General features: G+C 44.4%; 2 protein-coding genes across 10 annotated transcripts in view; one reads left to right on the top strand and one right to left on the bottom strand.

The window, feature by feature from the left end:
* USP45 (ubiquitin specific peptidase 45) overlaps nucleotides 1–7,888 on the bottom strand; it is a 56,757-nt gene extending 48,869 nt beyond the window's left edge. For 3 of the 6 annotated variants that reach the window (XM_054197286.1, XM_054197285.1, XM_054197288.1), the window contains exon 1: nucleotides 7,734–7,888. The gene's annotated coding sequence lies outside the window, so the exon portion shown is untranslated. The remainder of the gene's footprint in view (nucleotides 1–7,733) is intronic. The other 3 variants (XM_054197282.1, XM_054197283.1, XM_054197287.1) reach the window with 1 other exon arrangement.
* Nucleotides 7,889–11,252: 3,364 nt separating this feature from the next.
* On the top strand, nucleotides 11,253–16,632 carry TSTD3 (thiosulfate sulfurtransferase like domain containing 3). 4 transcript variants are annotated; one of them, XM_054197292.1, is made up of 5 exons: nucleotides 11,253–11,401; nucleotides 11,572–11,724; nucleotides 11,924–12,083; nucleotides 13,396–13,505; nucleotides 16,165–16,632. In XM_054197292.1, the coding sequence occupies exons 1-4, from the start codon at nucleotides 11,311–11,313 to the stop codon at nucleotides 13,457–13,459; spliced, it is 468 nt and encodes a 155-aa protein (XP_054053267.1). In that variant the 5' UTR covers nucleotides 11,253–11,310; the 3' UTR covers nucleotides 13,460–13,505; nucleotides 16,165–16,632. The 4 variants fall into 4 exon arrangements, with proteins under 4 accessions (XP_054053267.1, XP_054053268.1, XP_054053266.1 ...); XM_054197293.1 differs by lacking the exon at nucleotides 16,165–16,632 and adding an exon at nucleotides 13,145–13,241 and having other exon boundaries at nucleotides 13,396–16,158; XM_054197291.1 differs by lacking the exon at nucleotides 16,165–16,632 and having other exon boundaries at nucleotides 13,396–16,158.
* The last annotated feature ends 33 nt before the right edge of the window (nucleotides 16,633–16,665 follow it).

Raw genomic sequence — 16,665 nt, 5'->3', positions numbered from 1 at the left:
ACCCCAAACACGTTAATAATATCACCTGAGCCACCAGTACCATTTTTAACTGTGCAACCTCGTTCATGTATAGGAAACTTCTAAAATGCCCCGCATCTGGGGACAGCAAAAGATATTTTCTTGCTACCAATCGAGTAGATAAGTTTGCCAAAGTTTAAAAACTTTGTCTACCTAAGTTTTTAAATCTTCTTCGTATATCCATTTAGACCTTTACTGAAGCTCTGAGAGACACGGGAACTGACCTGTATATTGAACCCAGTATTCCCTCTCCTTTCTTATCCATTAAGCCAACCAGCAGAACAGTCATCAGTATCGATAGCACAACACCACCGTCACTGGTTTCTGAACAGCCCTCACTAAAGTGAAGCAGGCAATCGGTACCTCAGAGCTCCTGCTCCAGGTTCCTATAGATCTGGACACATCTCTGCATCTGTCACGCATACTGCTAGCGCTGGAGGTTTTCTGCATGAACTTATGGACTAGAAATTTCCTTTGGACAAGTAAAATTTCTGTAGAGTATGAAAGAAACCTTTGGTCTCTGCTTCTTTGCATCAATGGCTTCATGTCTCCTCCACTTTTCAAAATGCACTTCATTTTTTTCAGAACGCTACATTTACATAGCAATCAGTTTATATTCTATACCACGATGTTCTTAAATTATAGATTTCAAAATTTCCTGTACTTAAGTGTATGAAGCTTCAAATGCTTAGATGTGCAAGTGAAGAATGCCACTGAATTCAGCTTTGCTGATCTTCTAGGTTCACAATTTATGTTCATACAGTAAGAAAGATCTGAGTATTCCAGCTCTTGACTATTTATATTCAACAAATGTTAGTGTGCCTAATGTACATCAACAGCCATGCATCACGGCATCCCTAGGACAGGAGAAGGTGCTTCAGACCCAAACAACTTCAACTTGGCACCTTATCATATACATCTAAGCTTCATGTAAAACAACCCATCACCACTTGTCGCACTGCCACTTAACTGAGCACAAGATTCATTGAGACATTCATCAAACAGTAAGGCCAACACAGCTGCTGTTAGAAAACTCATGATTTTACACTAAATTATGTAAAGAGTCAATAGCAAAGACAGCAAAAATGTCCTCCCTAAAGGAATGTAGTTGTGTTTAGGTTACTCAACATTGACATAAGCGATTTACGAGTTCATTTCAGCATAACAATTCTTATCTCTTTGGACAGATTATGTAAGACTGTCCAAACCATAGATTTCACCCAAATGAAAGTCATGTTCATATCAGTACATTTTGAGAGCTCAGATAACTTCATGAAAGAACAATTATGGGCCTGACTAGCTGAACTATAATCAAGTCTTTACCACCTGTGAAATCCTGTGGCCCATAATCCAAGCGATACAATCCGGATCGGGGCACGCACAGCCCACCACTCAACCCGCTCTAGAGGGTCCCTCAGGACACATGGAAAAGACAGAGTGTCAGCTGGTACCTGCAATGACTGAAAACGTGGCATTTCTAGCCCAACATAATCAACACAGCATTAGAAATGCACGCTGGCATAAGGAGCCGGTGTTCACGCTGCAGGTTTGGGAACCCACCGAGCAACCCGGAGACTTTTCAGTCTTCTTTCAGTAAGAGCAGGCAGAACAAAAGATAACACGGACCATTAGGTTAATCAGTTTTCATGAACACACATATAGACAGGCATCCATCAGACAATGTTTACTGACCTGTGAGCTCTTGGAAAAGCCACAGACTATCAAGGACCTAGCCAGCCGAGGCTTGTGCCTAATTTTGAAAAGCATTTAAGTGATATGAAAGGGTAAGAGCAAAGAGCCACTCAGCAAGCATCTGCAATGCAAGTAGCACATTATATATGCAGTACTATCTACTACTTCTCCAGTATATTTGGGGACAGAAAACACTACAAGTAAAAGATTTCATTTAACAATTAAAAACATGATCAACACTTCAAAATCAAAATGTTTACACCAGGAATTTGATTATTATATTTAATTGAGATAAACAAGGAAGAAATCTAAGGTGCTTCAGAAATTACTTCTCGGAAATATTTCAGTTTATGGGAAATAGAAGATCAAGATTTTATTGGAATGAAAACCCTGAACAAAAAGCCCCAAGATACAAAAATACAGAGCATAAAATACAGCTAAGAAAAAAAGGGAAGAGAGAAATTCTGTACGTTTCTGTTGACCATAGGCACAAGCCATTCAGGACAAGCAGGCGGAGAAGAAATGAGCAATTTACACAAAATGAACTTAACACAATGAAAATTAAAAACCTTTGCAATTTTCCCATGATTTGCCTCTTTTCAACCCATTCTCCCATTTTTTAAATACATTCAGTGAGTAATTTGTGGCTACAGCCATCAGCTGTGGAGTCTCCTAAAGGAGACAGACTCTCCCTCTGAATGCACAAGCAGAAAGAAGTCTCTACACATCCTTGCTTGGAAGTTTCTTTTTCTGAAGGAAAACCAAATATGGTAAGTTTCTCACTTCATATGCACAAAATCAAGTCACACTGCAAATGACGTTTGACTAATGAACCTGACAAATTAAACAAAAAAAAGATTTTGCAATAGAAGAAGCTGAGTTCAGAGGGTATGTTAGCTCCAGCCTGATCTCTATTTGGCTCACAGTACAAACCTTAAGCAAAAATCATGCAGTTTCACGGGGAAAAAACTAAAAATAGAAAAAGCTAATTGTCTTCCTTATAAACAATAATTTCATACAAAACTAAGAAGTAGTCCTTGCCAAACACATTCATATTTTTTTTAGCTCAGCATACAAGAGTTTGAAGTGTAATCACCATCACTTTCTATTCTCTGCTTACTTTTTACTTCTTAAAAGACTCCCAATGGGAGTCTGCCTACAAAAACCTGATTAAGATCAAAAGCTCCTCGCTACAACTGCTCATTTCCACCTTTCTAGAAAGATCAAACCACTTCAAAAGCAGCAGAATGATCTGCCTATCTAATTTTAAAAGCTTTAAATTTGTCAAAGTGCCAAGAATCAATGTGCTAAATTTGTTATGTTAAATCCAAGGTATGCCTAGACTATTTAAATGTAAGGCATGCCTGAAATAGTCTGTATGTAACAGCATTAATATTTCTATCTTTAGAAATGCACCCTCTTCATAAAGTATAAAATTAGAAAGTAAAAAGAGATGGATATAATTTCTAAAATAAGTAATTGTTATTTTTTTAAAGTTTTATATTTTACTGTAACTCAGCAGAGTTAGGACCAATAAAAGATACAAGGCTAGTGTGAACTACAACTCACTTTTCCTTTGGGGAAAAAAACCAACCAACCAACCAAAAAACCCAAACCAAAACCAAAGAGGTTGTTCCTCTTCACAGCATCTTTATGCAGGAGAGGCGGAGAAGCGAACTATGTCTTCACTGTCTAGACTCCCAAAAACCTATTCTCGTCTTACCATCTCACACTCGTTTGCTTAGAGGTTGAGTCCCTCCTCCTACAACGTCCACAGCTCACTTGCTAAATTTTGAAATGTGCCACCTTAGTGAGTTTTCCCATGCTGTACCTTCACTATGGTGCTTATAAGAAACCTATCATTGGACAATTTTAAGATTCGGCTGGACAGGGTGCTGGGCCATCTTGTCTAGACCGTGCTCTTGTCGGGAAAGGTTGGACCAGATGATCCTTCAGGTCCCTTCCAACCTGGTATTCTCTGATATGATTCTATGAAACCCAAACCAGATCATCAGTATGTTAGAGAAATACCCTGCTGTCCTGACTACTACCATCTACCATACCACTGCTTCCACCTGCCAAGATCCACTTTTTCTCTCATCTTATAATTAGGGTGCCAGATCTTTCAGGCAAGTGCCACATTTTTTGTTCTTATCTGTGTAATACCTACCACAATATTTTTCCTGATTCTTGATTAACTAGGAGGGTTACACTTGCATTACTAAAATGCAAACAACAAGATACAAACGGTATAATAACCACCAGCTCATCTAAGCATGCTTACCCTATGACATATAGCTAAGTGAGTCTACAGATAGTCTCCAGGTACTATTTTGGATTCCAATAAGACTCTCCCAGTAGGACTGGCCATTAACTGCAAAACCAGCACTGTTAATTATTCCATCAGTGAGCACCTGAATTCAAAGAGCTGGGGCAATCACATTTACCTCAATCCCTCAATTCATCTGAGGTATCCTAAATACCAACCACCTCAGCACTTGTAGTCAAACTCTCCAATTAAAATGATATGATTTTATGTTGCTAATGGGAAAAAAACACAAAACTGCACCACACTGAAAAGGCATAGCGCACTGAACACAGCATTTCAAAAATTAGCACTTTCATGTAACTTAACAGAACTGTCCGTCTGTCAACAGCAGCCCACCACCAAAGCAAGGGGCTGAGGAACAGCGCAGACGTGCAGATTAAGTCCAAAGGCCAAGATGCTCCATAGCACATTTGTAAAGGGGCTTTATGAGCTTCCACATAACTGCAAGAGTACAAAAAAGCAGAGCCTCGCACAGCTCAGTAATGCCAGATCCTCTGCAGAATTGCTACATGTTTTGATGTAAACTGCAATTTTATATATTTTGGAGCGTTACCTGTGGCATTTTGGCTTGCTCGCTGCTAGATCAAATGTCACCCAATCACAGCAAGAACCACATCCATCACAGTTAGCAACCGGGCAGTGTCACCCATCAGCAGGCCAGGAGGCTCAGCGCTCTGACAGCCACCAAAACCTTTGCGGCAAACAAGCCCCCACTGCCTGCTAGAGCAGTAAAAGGACCAGAACTGATGACTGGTAGTGGCAGCAACACTTCTTCCCCTGGAAAATGTCATCTGAAATTCTGAAAGTGTCATCTCCAAGATTTCCTAGCCCAAAGGCACATCACACATCCTACACCGTCACTGGAGCTCAAACGCCAATCCTGACATTCTATTACAGTCCTAAAAGGGTGAGACACTGAGGTACTCTTTGAGCAAGAAGTGAGACAGAGCCTTCAGACCACCAGATACAACAAAATCCCACCCATAGCATTTCTCACTTTTAGTAATCCCTTTTATCCAGCTGCCCATGCTAAACACGGTCTGTCAACATTCACATTTGCATCCTGCACAATCCCCCTCAAATTTCCTACTGAAACCCACTTGCCACAGAAAACTTATTTCTAAGGATGAACATAAACCAGACGTGTCCAGAAACAAGAATAAAAAGACCCTGTTACTGGGCTTATGACTAAATTAAAGGATTAAGTGGGCAAAAGGAGTAGTATTTTGAGGATGTATTTTTGCTAGTATCTTATAGCAAAGGTTTTGCTAGTGTCTTATGGAAAACTTCAGGGATACCTGTCAATATCCAAACTCATAAAGAAAATTCCAACTTTTGCTTAGGTTCTCTAATCCAACTTAAATGTATTTAAAAAAAAATACGAACACACCAAAAGGCAAAAACATCTGGGTGGATGCATTCCTGGTCTAACACGGATTTTCCTTCAAATTCACACTTTAAAAAGCAAAACACATAAGTACCATAAAAAGAGACATGACTTATAACTCAGGATGTTGGCCCACAAGTGAAAATTTTGTACGTGAAAAGGCAGTCAGATCACTGAGCTGACAGACTATGCACTCACGTGATACGAACACTGATGTAATGGTGCCATCACCACAGAAAATCTGAGGATGTAACAACGGAAACAGCTGGAGAATAACCCGTGAACTTACAGAATCTTGGCAGGATAACCATGCAGACAAAAACTGGGAAAAAAAGTGGTTCAAGATGTCAGAAGAGAAAATGAAGCCCAATATGAGCACAGGATGAAGTTCAGAGAAACGTTAGTTCTGTGAAGTCTAAAAAAAAAAGCGGAGGGGGAAGAAGAAGAAACTGTAAATTAATAGCAAGTAATGAAAAGGAACTGTGGTTGCAGCACAGTGTGTGAGATACCAGGGTGAAGCCCACACAAGATAATACGTTAGGCCGAGACTCACGCTGTAGCCCTGCCTAAAGGGCTGAGTCAGAGAAGATGAAGGAAGACACAACGGCTACGCATAACTTCCCATCTGCTCTGGAAGGGTGTTGTGGGAGTCAGCTAATTAATAGGGGTAAAGCAGATAAAATCGTAAATGACTACAGAAAACTAGTCTGAGCTCTTTGAAAGTCAAAGTCTTGACGCTGAGGGGAAAAAAAATTTATTCCATTTTCTTCCTCCACGCAAATTGCCCCAGTTTGTTTTGATGACACGTCTAAAGTGGAACAACTTGTCCTTGATCTACGATTGATGCTCACAGCGGAACCCGTGAGACGCGAGCTGCACTTCTGTGAATCTCACAGAAACAAACTACAGAGCACCAGTTCTTCAATATTTCATGAAGAAATCTGACAAAATATTTACAACCATAGTAAACTGCAGAGCAATTTCACAAAGGCATGTTCTGCTATCAATCTGGCACATGCTCGCACCACTACTACACTTCCATTTAAAAAGCTGGAAAATGAGGGTGCAAAGAATCCTTTAAACATGACTCTGCTTTATGTGGTTGTATGGGAGGATTATTTAATGGGATTGGTAAATACTTGAAGCTAAAGACGATGCATAACAAGAACATAGTGCTACACCTGGAGTAATTGCCATCCACTTCCATGTTCTTGATGTCTTTCTTTATTCTTGCGCATCTGTGTTTAATATGCTGTTGCGCGTAACCCTGTTTAACCATGAGAGTAGCGACATATCTATAGCAAGAGCTGTAGGATGAAGTCCTAAAGGACATCAACAGCAAAAGACCGAATGAAGTTCTAAAAGAAACCTGGGAATCCGAAAATCAACACATTAACTCAAATACAACGTGCAGAGTTGCAGTTATGGGTCTAAAACGCCGTGTCTGGAAAGGACATCACCGGAGAGGACTGTCACCAGGCTGTCATCTCATCACCAGGCACGTACGTACCCATCTGCATTCGCTGAAAACCAAGCTTTCAGGTCGCGGAGCACCAGCGCTGCGGTCACACGCGCCGCCTGCGGAAACACTCGGCGCGGGGAGCCGGCAGCGTGCCTTGGCCCAGCCAGGCCGCGGCGGCAGCGGGACGGCGGTGGCATCACCAGGCCGGCATATGCCCAGCTGTCAGAAATAACCACGGCGGCCTCGCCGCGCGGAGCCGCCACACCACTCCGTAACCGCGCTTTGCCTAATGCGAAGTGAACGGAGCTTATGTTTAAACCCGACCGAAGGCGATGCTGCCGACGCTCTCTAATTTCACAGACCGAGAAACTGACTGCAGGTCACGGAGACGGCCCGCTGCGGCTGTTTGTCATGCCACGGCAGGGTCACATTATTCCGGACGGCACCAGCACACAAAACGAGCCCGCGCCGAGCCGTACTGGGACACCAGTTCAAAACACCGGGCAGGACTGCCCCGGGGAGGACGCCCGGCCCGGCCCGGCCCGGGGCCACGGCGGCGTAGTACCCCCCCACTCCCGGTCACCCAGCCCGGCACAAGTTCGCCCCCCTCCCCGCGCCCAGCCCGGCCCCACCTGCGCGGCTCCGCCGCGGGCCCGGACGCCGCCATGGCGGGGCGGCCCGGCCCGGCTCGGCCCTGCCCGGCTCGGCCCTCCAGCCGCGGCCGCCGCGCCGAGGCTCCGCGGTCCCCCCGGCTCGGCTAGGAAGAGCCCGCCGCGGGCACGGCGCGCCCCCGGGCAAGTCCGGCGGGCTCCCCCCCCTCCCCGCCCCGGGCGCCCCGCACTCACAGAGCAGCGCGCGGCAGGCAGGCTGGCGCGGCGGCGGCGGCAGGAAGCGGCGGAGGAAGCTGGGCCGCAGCCAGAGCCGCTCCGCTCCGCCCGGCGCGGCCCGCCCCCGGCCTCCCCGCTCCGCTTCCCCGCCCCGGAGACAGCCTCGGCCCGGGCGGCTTCCCGGGGCGGCGGGCCGGCTGCCCCCGACGCCGTACGAGCTCGGCAGGGGGGGTGCGGGTGGGATCGGGGGGGTCTGCTGGGTAGGAAAGGCGGCGGGGGAGCGGGGCTGCCGGCTGGGCGGGAGGGAGGGAGGGACGGAGGGAAGCGGGGCCCGCTGAGAGGCAACAGGTAGCGGCAGGTCCGGCTGCGGGGCAGCTGAGAAACTCACGGGAAAGAGGAGGGAGGCACCATGGGGGTCCCTTCGCAGCTGGGTTTGGCGGGGCCTTGCTGGAAGGCCCAGAGGTGCCGGACTGGATTTGTGTCTGCAGGGAGCAAGGGAACAGGTTTGCCTGTGCCCAAGGGTGTGGGGATACCCCTGCCCAGAGGGGACGCAGAAGAGTCTGTGCAGATTTTCAAGGAGGGACCGGAGGGAGATGGCAAATCAACGGTGCACGTCCCAGCGGAGGGACCGGCAGAGTCACCAGTGACCAGCACGCGAGGGAGGAGATAGTAGAGGCTGGGACTGAGATTAAACTCGGCCTGTGGCAAGGCAGCAAAGGGGGCTTTATCTGGACAGAAGGCAAATCTGAATTAAGGACTGAGAGACAGCAGTTGTATTGGAATGAGATTATCCAGTGATAAGGCATAGAGAAAAAAAGGGGGGAAAGGTGAAGCTGCTGTGGCATCCCTCAAAAATACAAGGATGGAAAACTTGTAGTGGATCTGAAAGAATCAAACAGGCTGAAAGAATGGTTAGGGAAGCATGCAGAAGTCATCGGACCAAGCAAAGACAAGATGCCAAGAAGACTATTGTCGAAAGAGGTTGACAGATTAAGCGGGATTTGATTTAGGTAGGAGGAATTCTTTAGGCCCTTCAGTGGCAGTGGGGACAACTGAGCCCAAAGACGTGCGGGCATACTGCAGGCCATGTAACAGAGGAGCCCCAGACATGGGTTGTGAATGCTGTGTTCATGGAGTCTGTATGGAAAAGGGAGAAGGAATATGGGACAACAACCTGAAACAAATTGGATCAAGAAGTAGGCCCTTCCTTCTCCGCACAGGAGACGTTAGGGAATTACTGCACTGCAAGAGCAATAACTAGATTAAAAGGTTAAAGGGAAGGAAGGAAAAGTGACGATGTGCGAAAGGGGGATAGTGGGATGTGACGGGGAATACGTTCATTTAGTACAGAGAGGAGAGCAGAAATATCTGGAAGAGGACATCTGCTTTTATGCTAAATATAGGAGACTCATTGCTTCCTGCTAGATATTCATATAGGGAGTTGGTCAGAGCCCTGTAGCTCTGTGTGATCACTCACTGTGGTGTTTTGAGGTGAAATATTGGTGGATAAGGGAAAGGAAAAAAAAGCAAGTGGAGTACTTTGAGCATCCTAGTCTAGTGGAAGAAGTCTCTGTCGGTCACAGGGGGTGGAACTAGATGATTTTTAAGGTCACTTCCAACCCAAACCATTCTATGATTCTACGATAGAACATTGGGGTGCTGGCAGAAGGGGAAGGCAAACAAAGGAGATGGAGAAGGTGAGGTGAGAAGATGTTTCGCAAAGGAAATTATTTGAATTGTGTGCAGAGAGTGAGGACAGCAGGCTTTATGCATAGGTTCCCACTGTGTTGGGGAAAAATGGCATATAAATTCAAGTTGCATGTTAGGAAAACAGATTTGTCACAGAAGTCAGCCAGGTCCACAGCTTTCCTCCAGAAGCACTTAACAATGCAAAAGCAGAGCCAAAGAAAGTCAATATTGTGGTTGAATCATGTCTGGGGTTTGGTAGTGGGAGAAAATGAAGGGTCAAAGGCAAATAAGAAAGAAACATGAAGAGCATCAGCAATCAGACTTATGAAAGAAGGAAAAGAGAAAGCAGAGAAGGCCAAAAGCAAATAATAAAGCATGGTGAAGAATACTATGGGAATGCTGAAAAGTTTGTGGGGAAAAAAAACCCCAGATGATAGAAAAAAGATGTGGTAACAAAAAAATTAGAAAGGCAGTAAGGCTTGATGAAGGGCTAGGTCTGTGAACCATATCTTCAATCAATGAAGGCTTCAGTCAAATGAGAAGATGAGGATAAAGAAGAGGGTAAATGCAGCTGGGTAATCAGCTGGGAAATGACGCCAGTGGGGATGAGTGTGGGAGGCTGTGCAGAAATGGAGAAAGAGTGGACTGAAGAAGAGGTGAAATGGAGAGAGTTCCAAGAGGTGAAATGAAAAAAGCTGCTGAGGAGGGGTTGAGCGAATGCTGGATGACAGTGCCATGAAGGTGAGAGGGGAACTGAATGTGCTGCTTCCCACTCTTTCACTGACCGGGGGAGTTTGCCTAGTTTCATCTCCTCTGACTTCAGCCTCTCAGTCTTTCACGAGATGGCTAGTGGGTCATTCCTATTTCTGCAAGGAAGCTAGTGTGTTCACTCTTTGTGTGTGTGATCCAGGGTCAAATTAAAACCATAAATTAATTTATAAAAATGCAATTTGATGTGAATGTGCATGTGCGATGGTCCACATCACATGCTTTATGGTCCTTATAGCAATATACGCAATAAATGGAGAGTAACCATGGTTGTTATTTTACTACAGGGGAAATATACAGTAAATTATACTTCAAAAGAGAATTTGCAGAAGTAGTGTATTCTACCCATACCTTGTTGAAAATGGAAAACGCATAAAACTTCGACTCATATATATATACAGATAGATATACTGCTTCAAAGAGACAATCCGCAAATGCCTGTCAAGGAGGCCATATGGAGAGGCTGGCAGAAGGGCAGCTAGTGAACCAGTTACGTGTGCCAGGTTCAATTTGTCACACTTTACAGTACTGAGAAATATTTTGTTCTTGTTTTGAGAACTCTCATTAGCAAAGATTAGACAGCGTACTCCTCAAAACACATCTTTTATGAAGGAGGGAAAAGATCCAGCAGGCCTGCCTTTAAAGGCTGGAACCACTGGTATGGTTATGTATTTATACGTGGTAAATACAGAGTACTGGTTTAGGACGCATTGGATGGAGGAACCCTCATTTCTAACATTAAGACATTAAAACATGTCTTGGCCATCGGTCCTGAGGGCTGGAAGACCGAGAACCTCCAAACCCAAAGCATATGGAATCCGGGGATGCGGTTCTTGCCCTGGGACTCCTGCAGCTGTGAGGGGACAGCAGGGAGGGTGGAAGCGGTGCAGGCCAGTGCTAAAACCACCTTTTCTCCTCAGGTTTTGGAATTACTCTGGAGTCACAAGGGGAAGAACAGGAAAAGAAAAAAAAAAAGGTTTTAATTGTTTTTAACCCAGCGTCGACTAGCGCTGCGGTGCTCCCTGAACCCCTGCGCCGGACTGAGGCCTGAGGAGAAGGCGGTGCCGCCGGTGTCCCGTCTCCTCCCCCGCCGGCGGCAGGGAGGGCCGCGCCGGGCGCCATCTTCCGAGGCGGGCTGATGGCGTCCGGGATCCGGGGCTGGCGGTGGGCGGCGCAGGCCCTGCGGGTGGCCGGCAGCGGCGGCGGATGGTGGCGGCCGGCAGCGGCCGGTGAGGCGGGGACGGCGGAGTGGCGGCTGGGTCTCTCCGAGGGCGGGCGGGGTCCGGTTTGCCGGCGCCCGGGGGCAGCCTAGTGTTACGTTAGACGTTCTCGGAGACGATGGCCGTCCCCGAGGGGCCGGGAGCCGGCTGTGGGCTTACGGGCTGCTCCTCTCTGGCAGGTCCGAGCCGCAGCCTCTGCGCCGGCGAGGTGCCGAGCCTTTCCTACCAGGAGCTCAAAGACTTAAAGAAGACCAAGGTCCTCCACGTAGATGTGCGGGAGAGGTGGGAGATCGACAAGTTTGGAAAAATCCCAGCATCCGTCAACATACCCCGTAAGTCGAGGTGTTCCCCTGTGCTTGATGGCCATGCCTGTGAGCAGAAGTGGCAGGGACTGAGCGAAGAGGAGCTGTGCTAGAGGGCTGCTAGTGTGGTGTGAGGCTAAACTTCTTAGGAATTGGAAGCCTTACAGCGTAAGCCTGGTGAATAAATGAAACTTTTCTCTTTTTTTTTTTTTCTTTCGGTATTTCCCAGTGGGTGAATTAGTGGAAGCTCTGCAAATGGACCCAACGGAGTTCGAGGAGAAGTACAGTCAAAAGATGCCAGCCAAGTCGGACCCTGTGGTTTTCTCCTGCTTGGCAGGGAAGAGAAGTAGACAAGCACTCAGTTTCGCCATGTCCTTGGGTTTCAGCAGGTAAGCTTCTGTGTGTAAGGGTGGCCTCTCCCTGTGAAGTGGAAGTCTTACTCGCTTCTTATGGGCCAGGGTAAAAATTTAGATGTGGAATGTGAACAAAGCGACTGGTATTTGAGTTAGGCAACTCCTCTTGCTGCCACTGAACCTTGGGTGTTCCAGCAAAGTGAGGTATATTGCCCTGTGAAACAACCCTTCAGCAGCTCTGCGCATGTGCTGCCGGTGATAGAATCTGCTGCAAGACCGTGCTGCCACACAGGGGTCCTTTTGCCTCTTAGGGCTCCCTCACCAAGACATTGCTTCCTTATACAGCTTCATCAGCACTAGTCCTGAGATGTAGGATGGTTGGAAGGGTGGAGAATTGCTCACCTTGGTAAAAGTACAATCTTAAATTAGTTTAGGAGACCGCACCCTTTGTTAAATTGCAGTTCCACCTGTACAGTTCACTGTTGACAAAGTACGCCTTCGCTTCCAGTAAAGCAATGGATTGTTTGCCATGAGTAAAGCAGTGAAGCCAATAGCTAAAAAGACAGTGAGATTGATAGAGCGAGAGCAAAACCAGCATTTGGTTGGCAGAATTGTTACACCTGTGACAGAAGGTGCCTCGCTGGCTTGAAGACTGCAGATAGAATTTAAAAAATTGGTTGGTTGCTCGTGTTCTTGCTGAGCTGCATTTCATGAAATGGAAGATCCCTGCAAATTCTAGTCAAAAGTATGGAAGCATGTTCCTGTTTTATAAATACATTGTTTTAATAAGTGCAAAATATCCTCCATTACCTGTTTTTCCTGCTGCCTAATTGAAGGAGTCAGTATTGTTTTACATGGTGGGTTTTTGTTTTCCAGAGTTTAGTTCTGTGCAGGCTTATGTCAGATCTATAGAGCATGTAGGTTTGCAAGGAAGTAAAGATCAGTGTGCTGCATTTATTTGACAACACATGAAGTATAATAACATGTAAATCTCCCACCACAGTGAGTCTGTTCTCTCTTTTAAAAAAGAAAAAAAAGAAGTGGCAAACTGTTTCATTGGTCCAGCTGCTACTACTTGGTTGATGTTTGATCTCCAGCATTGTGTCATTTGGAAGAGAAGAGCTACAGAACACACTGCATGGAAGCAGGCAGCGTTAGAGTACAAGGAATGTTGATCTGTCTCATTGAAGCTAGGTACAAGTGTATTTGATTACAGAGAATTTCTGTATGTTTTTCCTCTGATTTTTTTTTTTTTTCCATTTTAGTTTGGGGTTTTTTTGCCATGTCCTCTTAGATACCTTTTTCAAGAAGAGTCCTTCTTAACATTGTATCTTCTGCATGTTTTCAGTGTTCAGCAATATGCTGGTGGCTTTGAAGATTGGGTAAAACATGAACCTCCAGAGAAAAAATGAAGATGACTACCCCAGCCCTTGCCCCATCAAGGCTTCGGGATGGTTGGTAGGTTTTAGCGTGCAAACTGTGTGCGTTCCAATTCCAGAATACACTCCTGCTTGCTTGTGTAAATGGACATTCACGTTTAAATAGCCATGCATACCAACTGCTTGGTTTAATTTATATCTGAAGATTATGACATGAATAGAGCATATTAAATTTGTTCAACCTTTACTTGGGGCTATGTTTTTTGGTGAAAGTATGTGAAGAGAACCTAAGTGCTTATTACATTTACTAAGATTTTTGTGTGATTTAGTTTATGACTGCTTAAAATAATGATGATAGGACAAATAAAATTATCCTTTCCTAAATAACTGCGTTGGCTAGTTTGTTTAGAATAGTTACACTGCAGATATTCTAATGGAATTGGGGTAACTGCCCTAAGCACAGATTTATTTTATTTCATGTGTAGCTGGAGTTTTAAAATACTTGCTGTGTCATCAAAGAGTACACGTAGAGTACAATTTTTTTTTCAAAATACTTGCTGTTCAAAACGTGTTATTCCTTATTTTTAAAAGTATATGCATTTTTATGTGCAGATCTGCTTCTGAGCACAAAATACTACAGCATTCAGTCAAGAGCTTTTCCCTCAGCAGCTCAGTATCAAGGGAGAACTTGCCTGTATTTGAAGTTATTATTACAGAGATGTAATCATTTTAGGCTGGAAAACTTGAGGTGTCCAAGGAAGTTACTAAACTCCCTTCCTTCTTTTATGTACGTTAATTTGCATGTCTTAAACTTCAAAAAACAAAGCGACCCATCCCATCCCCACCTACAAATTTGCGTAGTCATTATTTTAAGGATTTTTTTTGTTTGTTTTTTAATGCTGTTAGCAGTTCAGAGGAACCAGCAAAGGTGAACTGCTTTGGCCTCTAGAAAATTTAAGTTATAGCCCAGAAGTTCAGCACTCTGCAGTATGTCTGGAAAAAAGAATTAAAATTTCTGGTTCTGCTGTAATCAGCAATACGGGCAATGTGTGCTTACCCTACAGCTCTTCTGTTCTGACAGTGCAGTCTGCGTGGTGAGAAGAGGACCTAAAAAATATACCGTCTCAAGTTCAGAGAACAGAGAAGGAAAAATTAACTAATCTTACTGGAATTTTATTTCCTAACAAGTCCTGCAGTCTCTCTGCAGTCATTTGTTTCTAGAGGAGAACTCCTGTACTTGGCACAGCCAGCTGTGTTAGCCATGCTGCCCTGACTTTGTATCTTACAGGGGTTTCTGTTCTCCTGTCTTTACTAGTAATTAGAGACCCAGTAGTGTAGTTGTCATAGTAGTGAGTAATGAGTGTGGTTTTCTTGAAAGTATTATTGACTTTTTAGCGCTCTTATTGCTATACTTTATTTCCAATCCATAAAAAAAACCAAGCAACTTAAGAACCAGAATTTAGGTTAATTTTCAAGATGCTGGTTTAGTTTAACTGATGAATTAACAGGATAAAGATGAAATTAAAATGGCAGGATCAGTATGCTTTTTACCTTGGTGGGGGTCAATTATTCTGTAATTCTCACTATCTTACTCTTAAAAGGTCTTTTTCAGACGGGTTTGGGAGGAGTAGCAGATGCCAGCAGTTTTGTTGGATTTAGCCAACTCCTATGATCTATTAATTTTGCCTGTTTAACATGACCTATGCTGTCGGCTTCGCAATGCTGTGGGCACATAGTCAAAGAGGCAACTGAAGTCCACCGTTGGCTGTGTTGTGCCAGGTCTCACCAGGACTAAGGATGCCTTTTGATCTAGATCATTAAGGTCAGACTGTCTAGAAAATTTGAAAATATTTAGCTAAACGTGTAATTAATCTTGTCTACTTGTATTGAGCAAGCCACCAAACCTCAACATACAGGTGAACAAGGCAAGGAGATCTAGTCAACTAAACTTAGTCACAATTTAATCACAAGTGGCCAGTGCTTCCTTTTGTAGCTACATTAGAGTTTGTTGGGAACATCTAAAACTACATAGCCACAAAAAATGAACAACAAACCGTCACACTGGGTCACACCAAGATTTGTCTAGCCCTTTATTTTCTGTTAGCAGCAACTGGTCATAAACATCTGAGGAAGAGCATGAAGCAGGATAAAGTATGTAGGGATACAATTCCCAGATTATCCTCATTTACAACTCAAGAGTGCTTTGATACTTCCTGCAGGCTTTGCATGTCTTGGTATAGTTGGGTATTTGTAAATTTTCCACACAAACTCCCAGCGCTCACAGCAGGCTGTGCTGGCTTCAACAACGCATGGTTAAGAAGTCTCTCCCTTTGCTGCTTCACAACCTGCCATGTATTGTTTTCATCAGACCCTCCTGCTTCTTCTGTCAGAAGTGGTGAACGGTTGACACCTCATCAGTCTTCACACCACTCTAGATTTTTCTAGACCTCTGCTATCTTTCCTGAGCTGAAGAGTTGTGGATTTTTATTTTAACAGAAAAGCCACTGTATACCTATTTTTTCTTTTAATTAGTTTTTATTAGTCTTGGTAGGTTTTTTGCAAGGTGTTTCTCAAGCTATTTGTATCTTGTCAAAGTTGATAATCCTTTCTGTGTCTTTCTCTGTATCTTCCCTATGTGGATGTAACTTGATTTTCAAATGACAATTAAGTTAAATAACTTGTCTGGTCCAGTTCATTTTGCTTCCTTTTAGATTTTTTTTTAACTCTTTTTGGCATAGATGGCCTGTGTTTGCTTTGACATTACGCTGTCACCTACAACCATGTAATCTGTGAAGAGTTTCAGCTACCTCTCTTCTAATGAGGTACCTCATTTTTGTGGATTTATCTCCTTTGAAATGAAGCACAGTAAAGGTGATTTCTTCTGTCTGGTTGGTAGCAAAGCTGTTGAATTCACATTATGTTCGATGTCCTGTTGTTCCAATTTACAGCTTTCCTTTTATAACTGTCATCACTGAATCCAGTTCCTTTAACCGTACTTTATTGCCTTTCACCATTTACACTGGAATCAGAGCTGGTAAAACTATCCTCACCTTCCCAGTAGAGAAATGACTTAAGATACTTCCAGTTACCACCAAGAAGTGCCTGATATTTTAGCTCTGAGGTTTTAAGTCACACAGGTAATTTTGGTGTGAAGTAAAGTCTGCAAAGGCTCTTGAGCAGACAGAAAACTTTTAATCACTCCAGTTGGAATTCTTCATTAATAGCGTGAAATCCCTAAT

This window comes from Rissa tridactyla, chromosome 3, assembly GCF_028500815.1.
Source record: "Rissa tridactyla isolate bRisTri1 chromosome 3, bRisTri1.patW.cur.20221130, whole genome shotgun sequence".
Classification (NCBI taxonomy): Eukaryota; Metazoa; Chordata; class Aves; order Charadriiformes; family Laridae; genus Rissa; species Rissa tridactyla.
The sequence above is the reverse complement of the archived record's forward strand: the minus strand, read 5'-3'. Positions and strand labels throughout refer to the sequence as shown.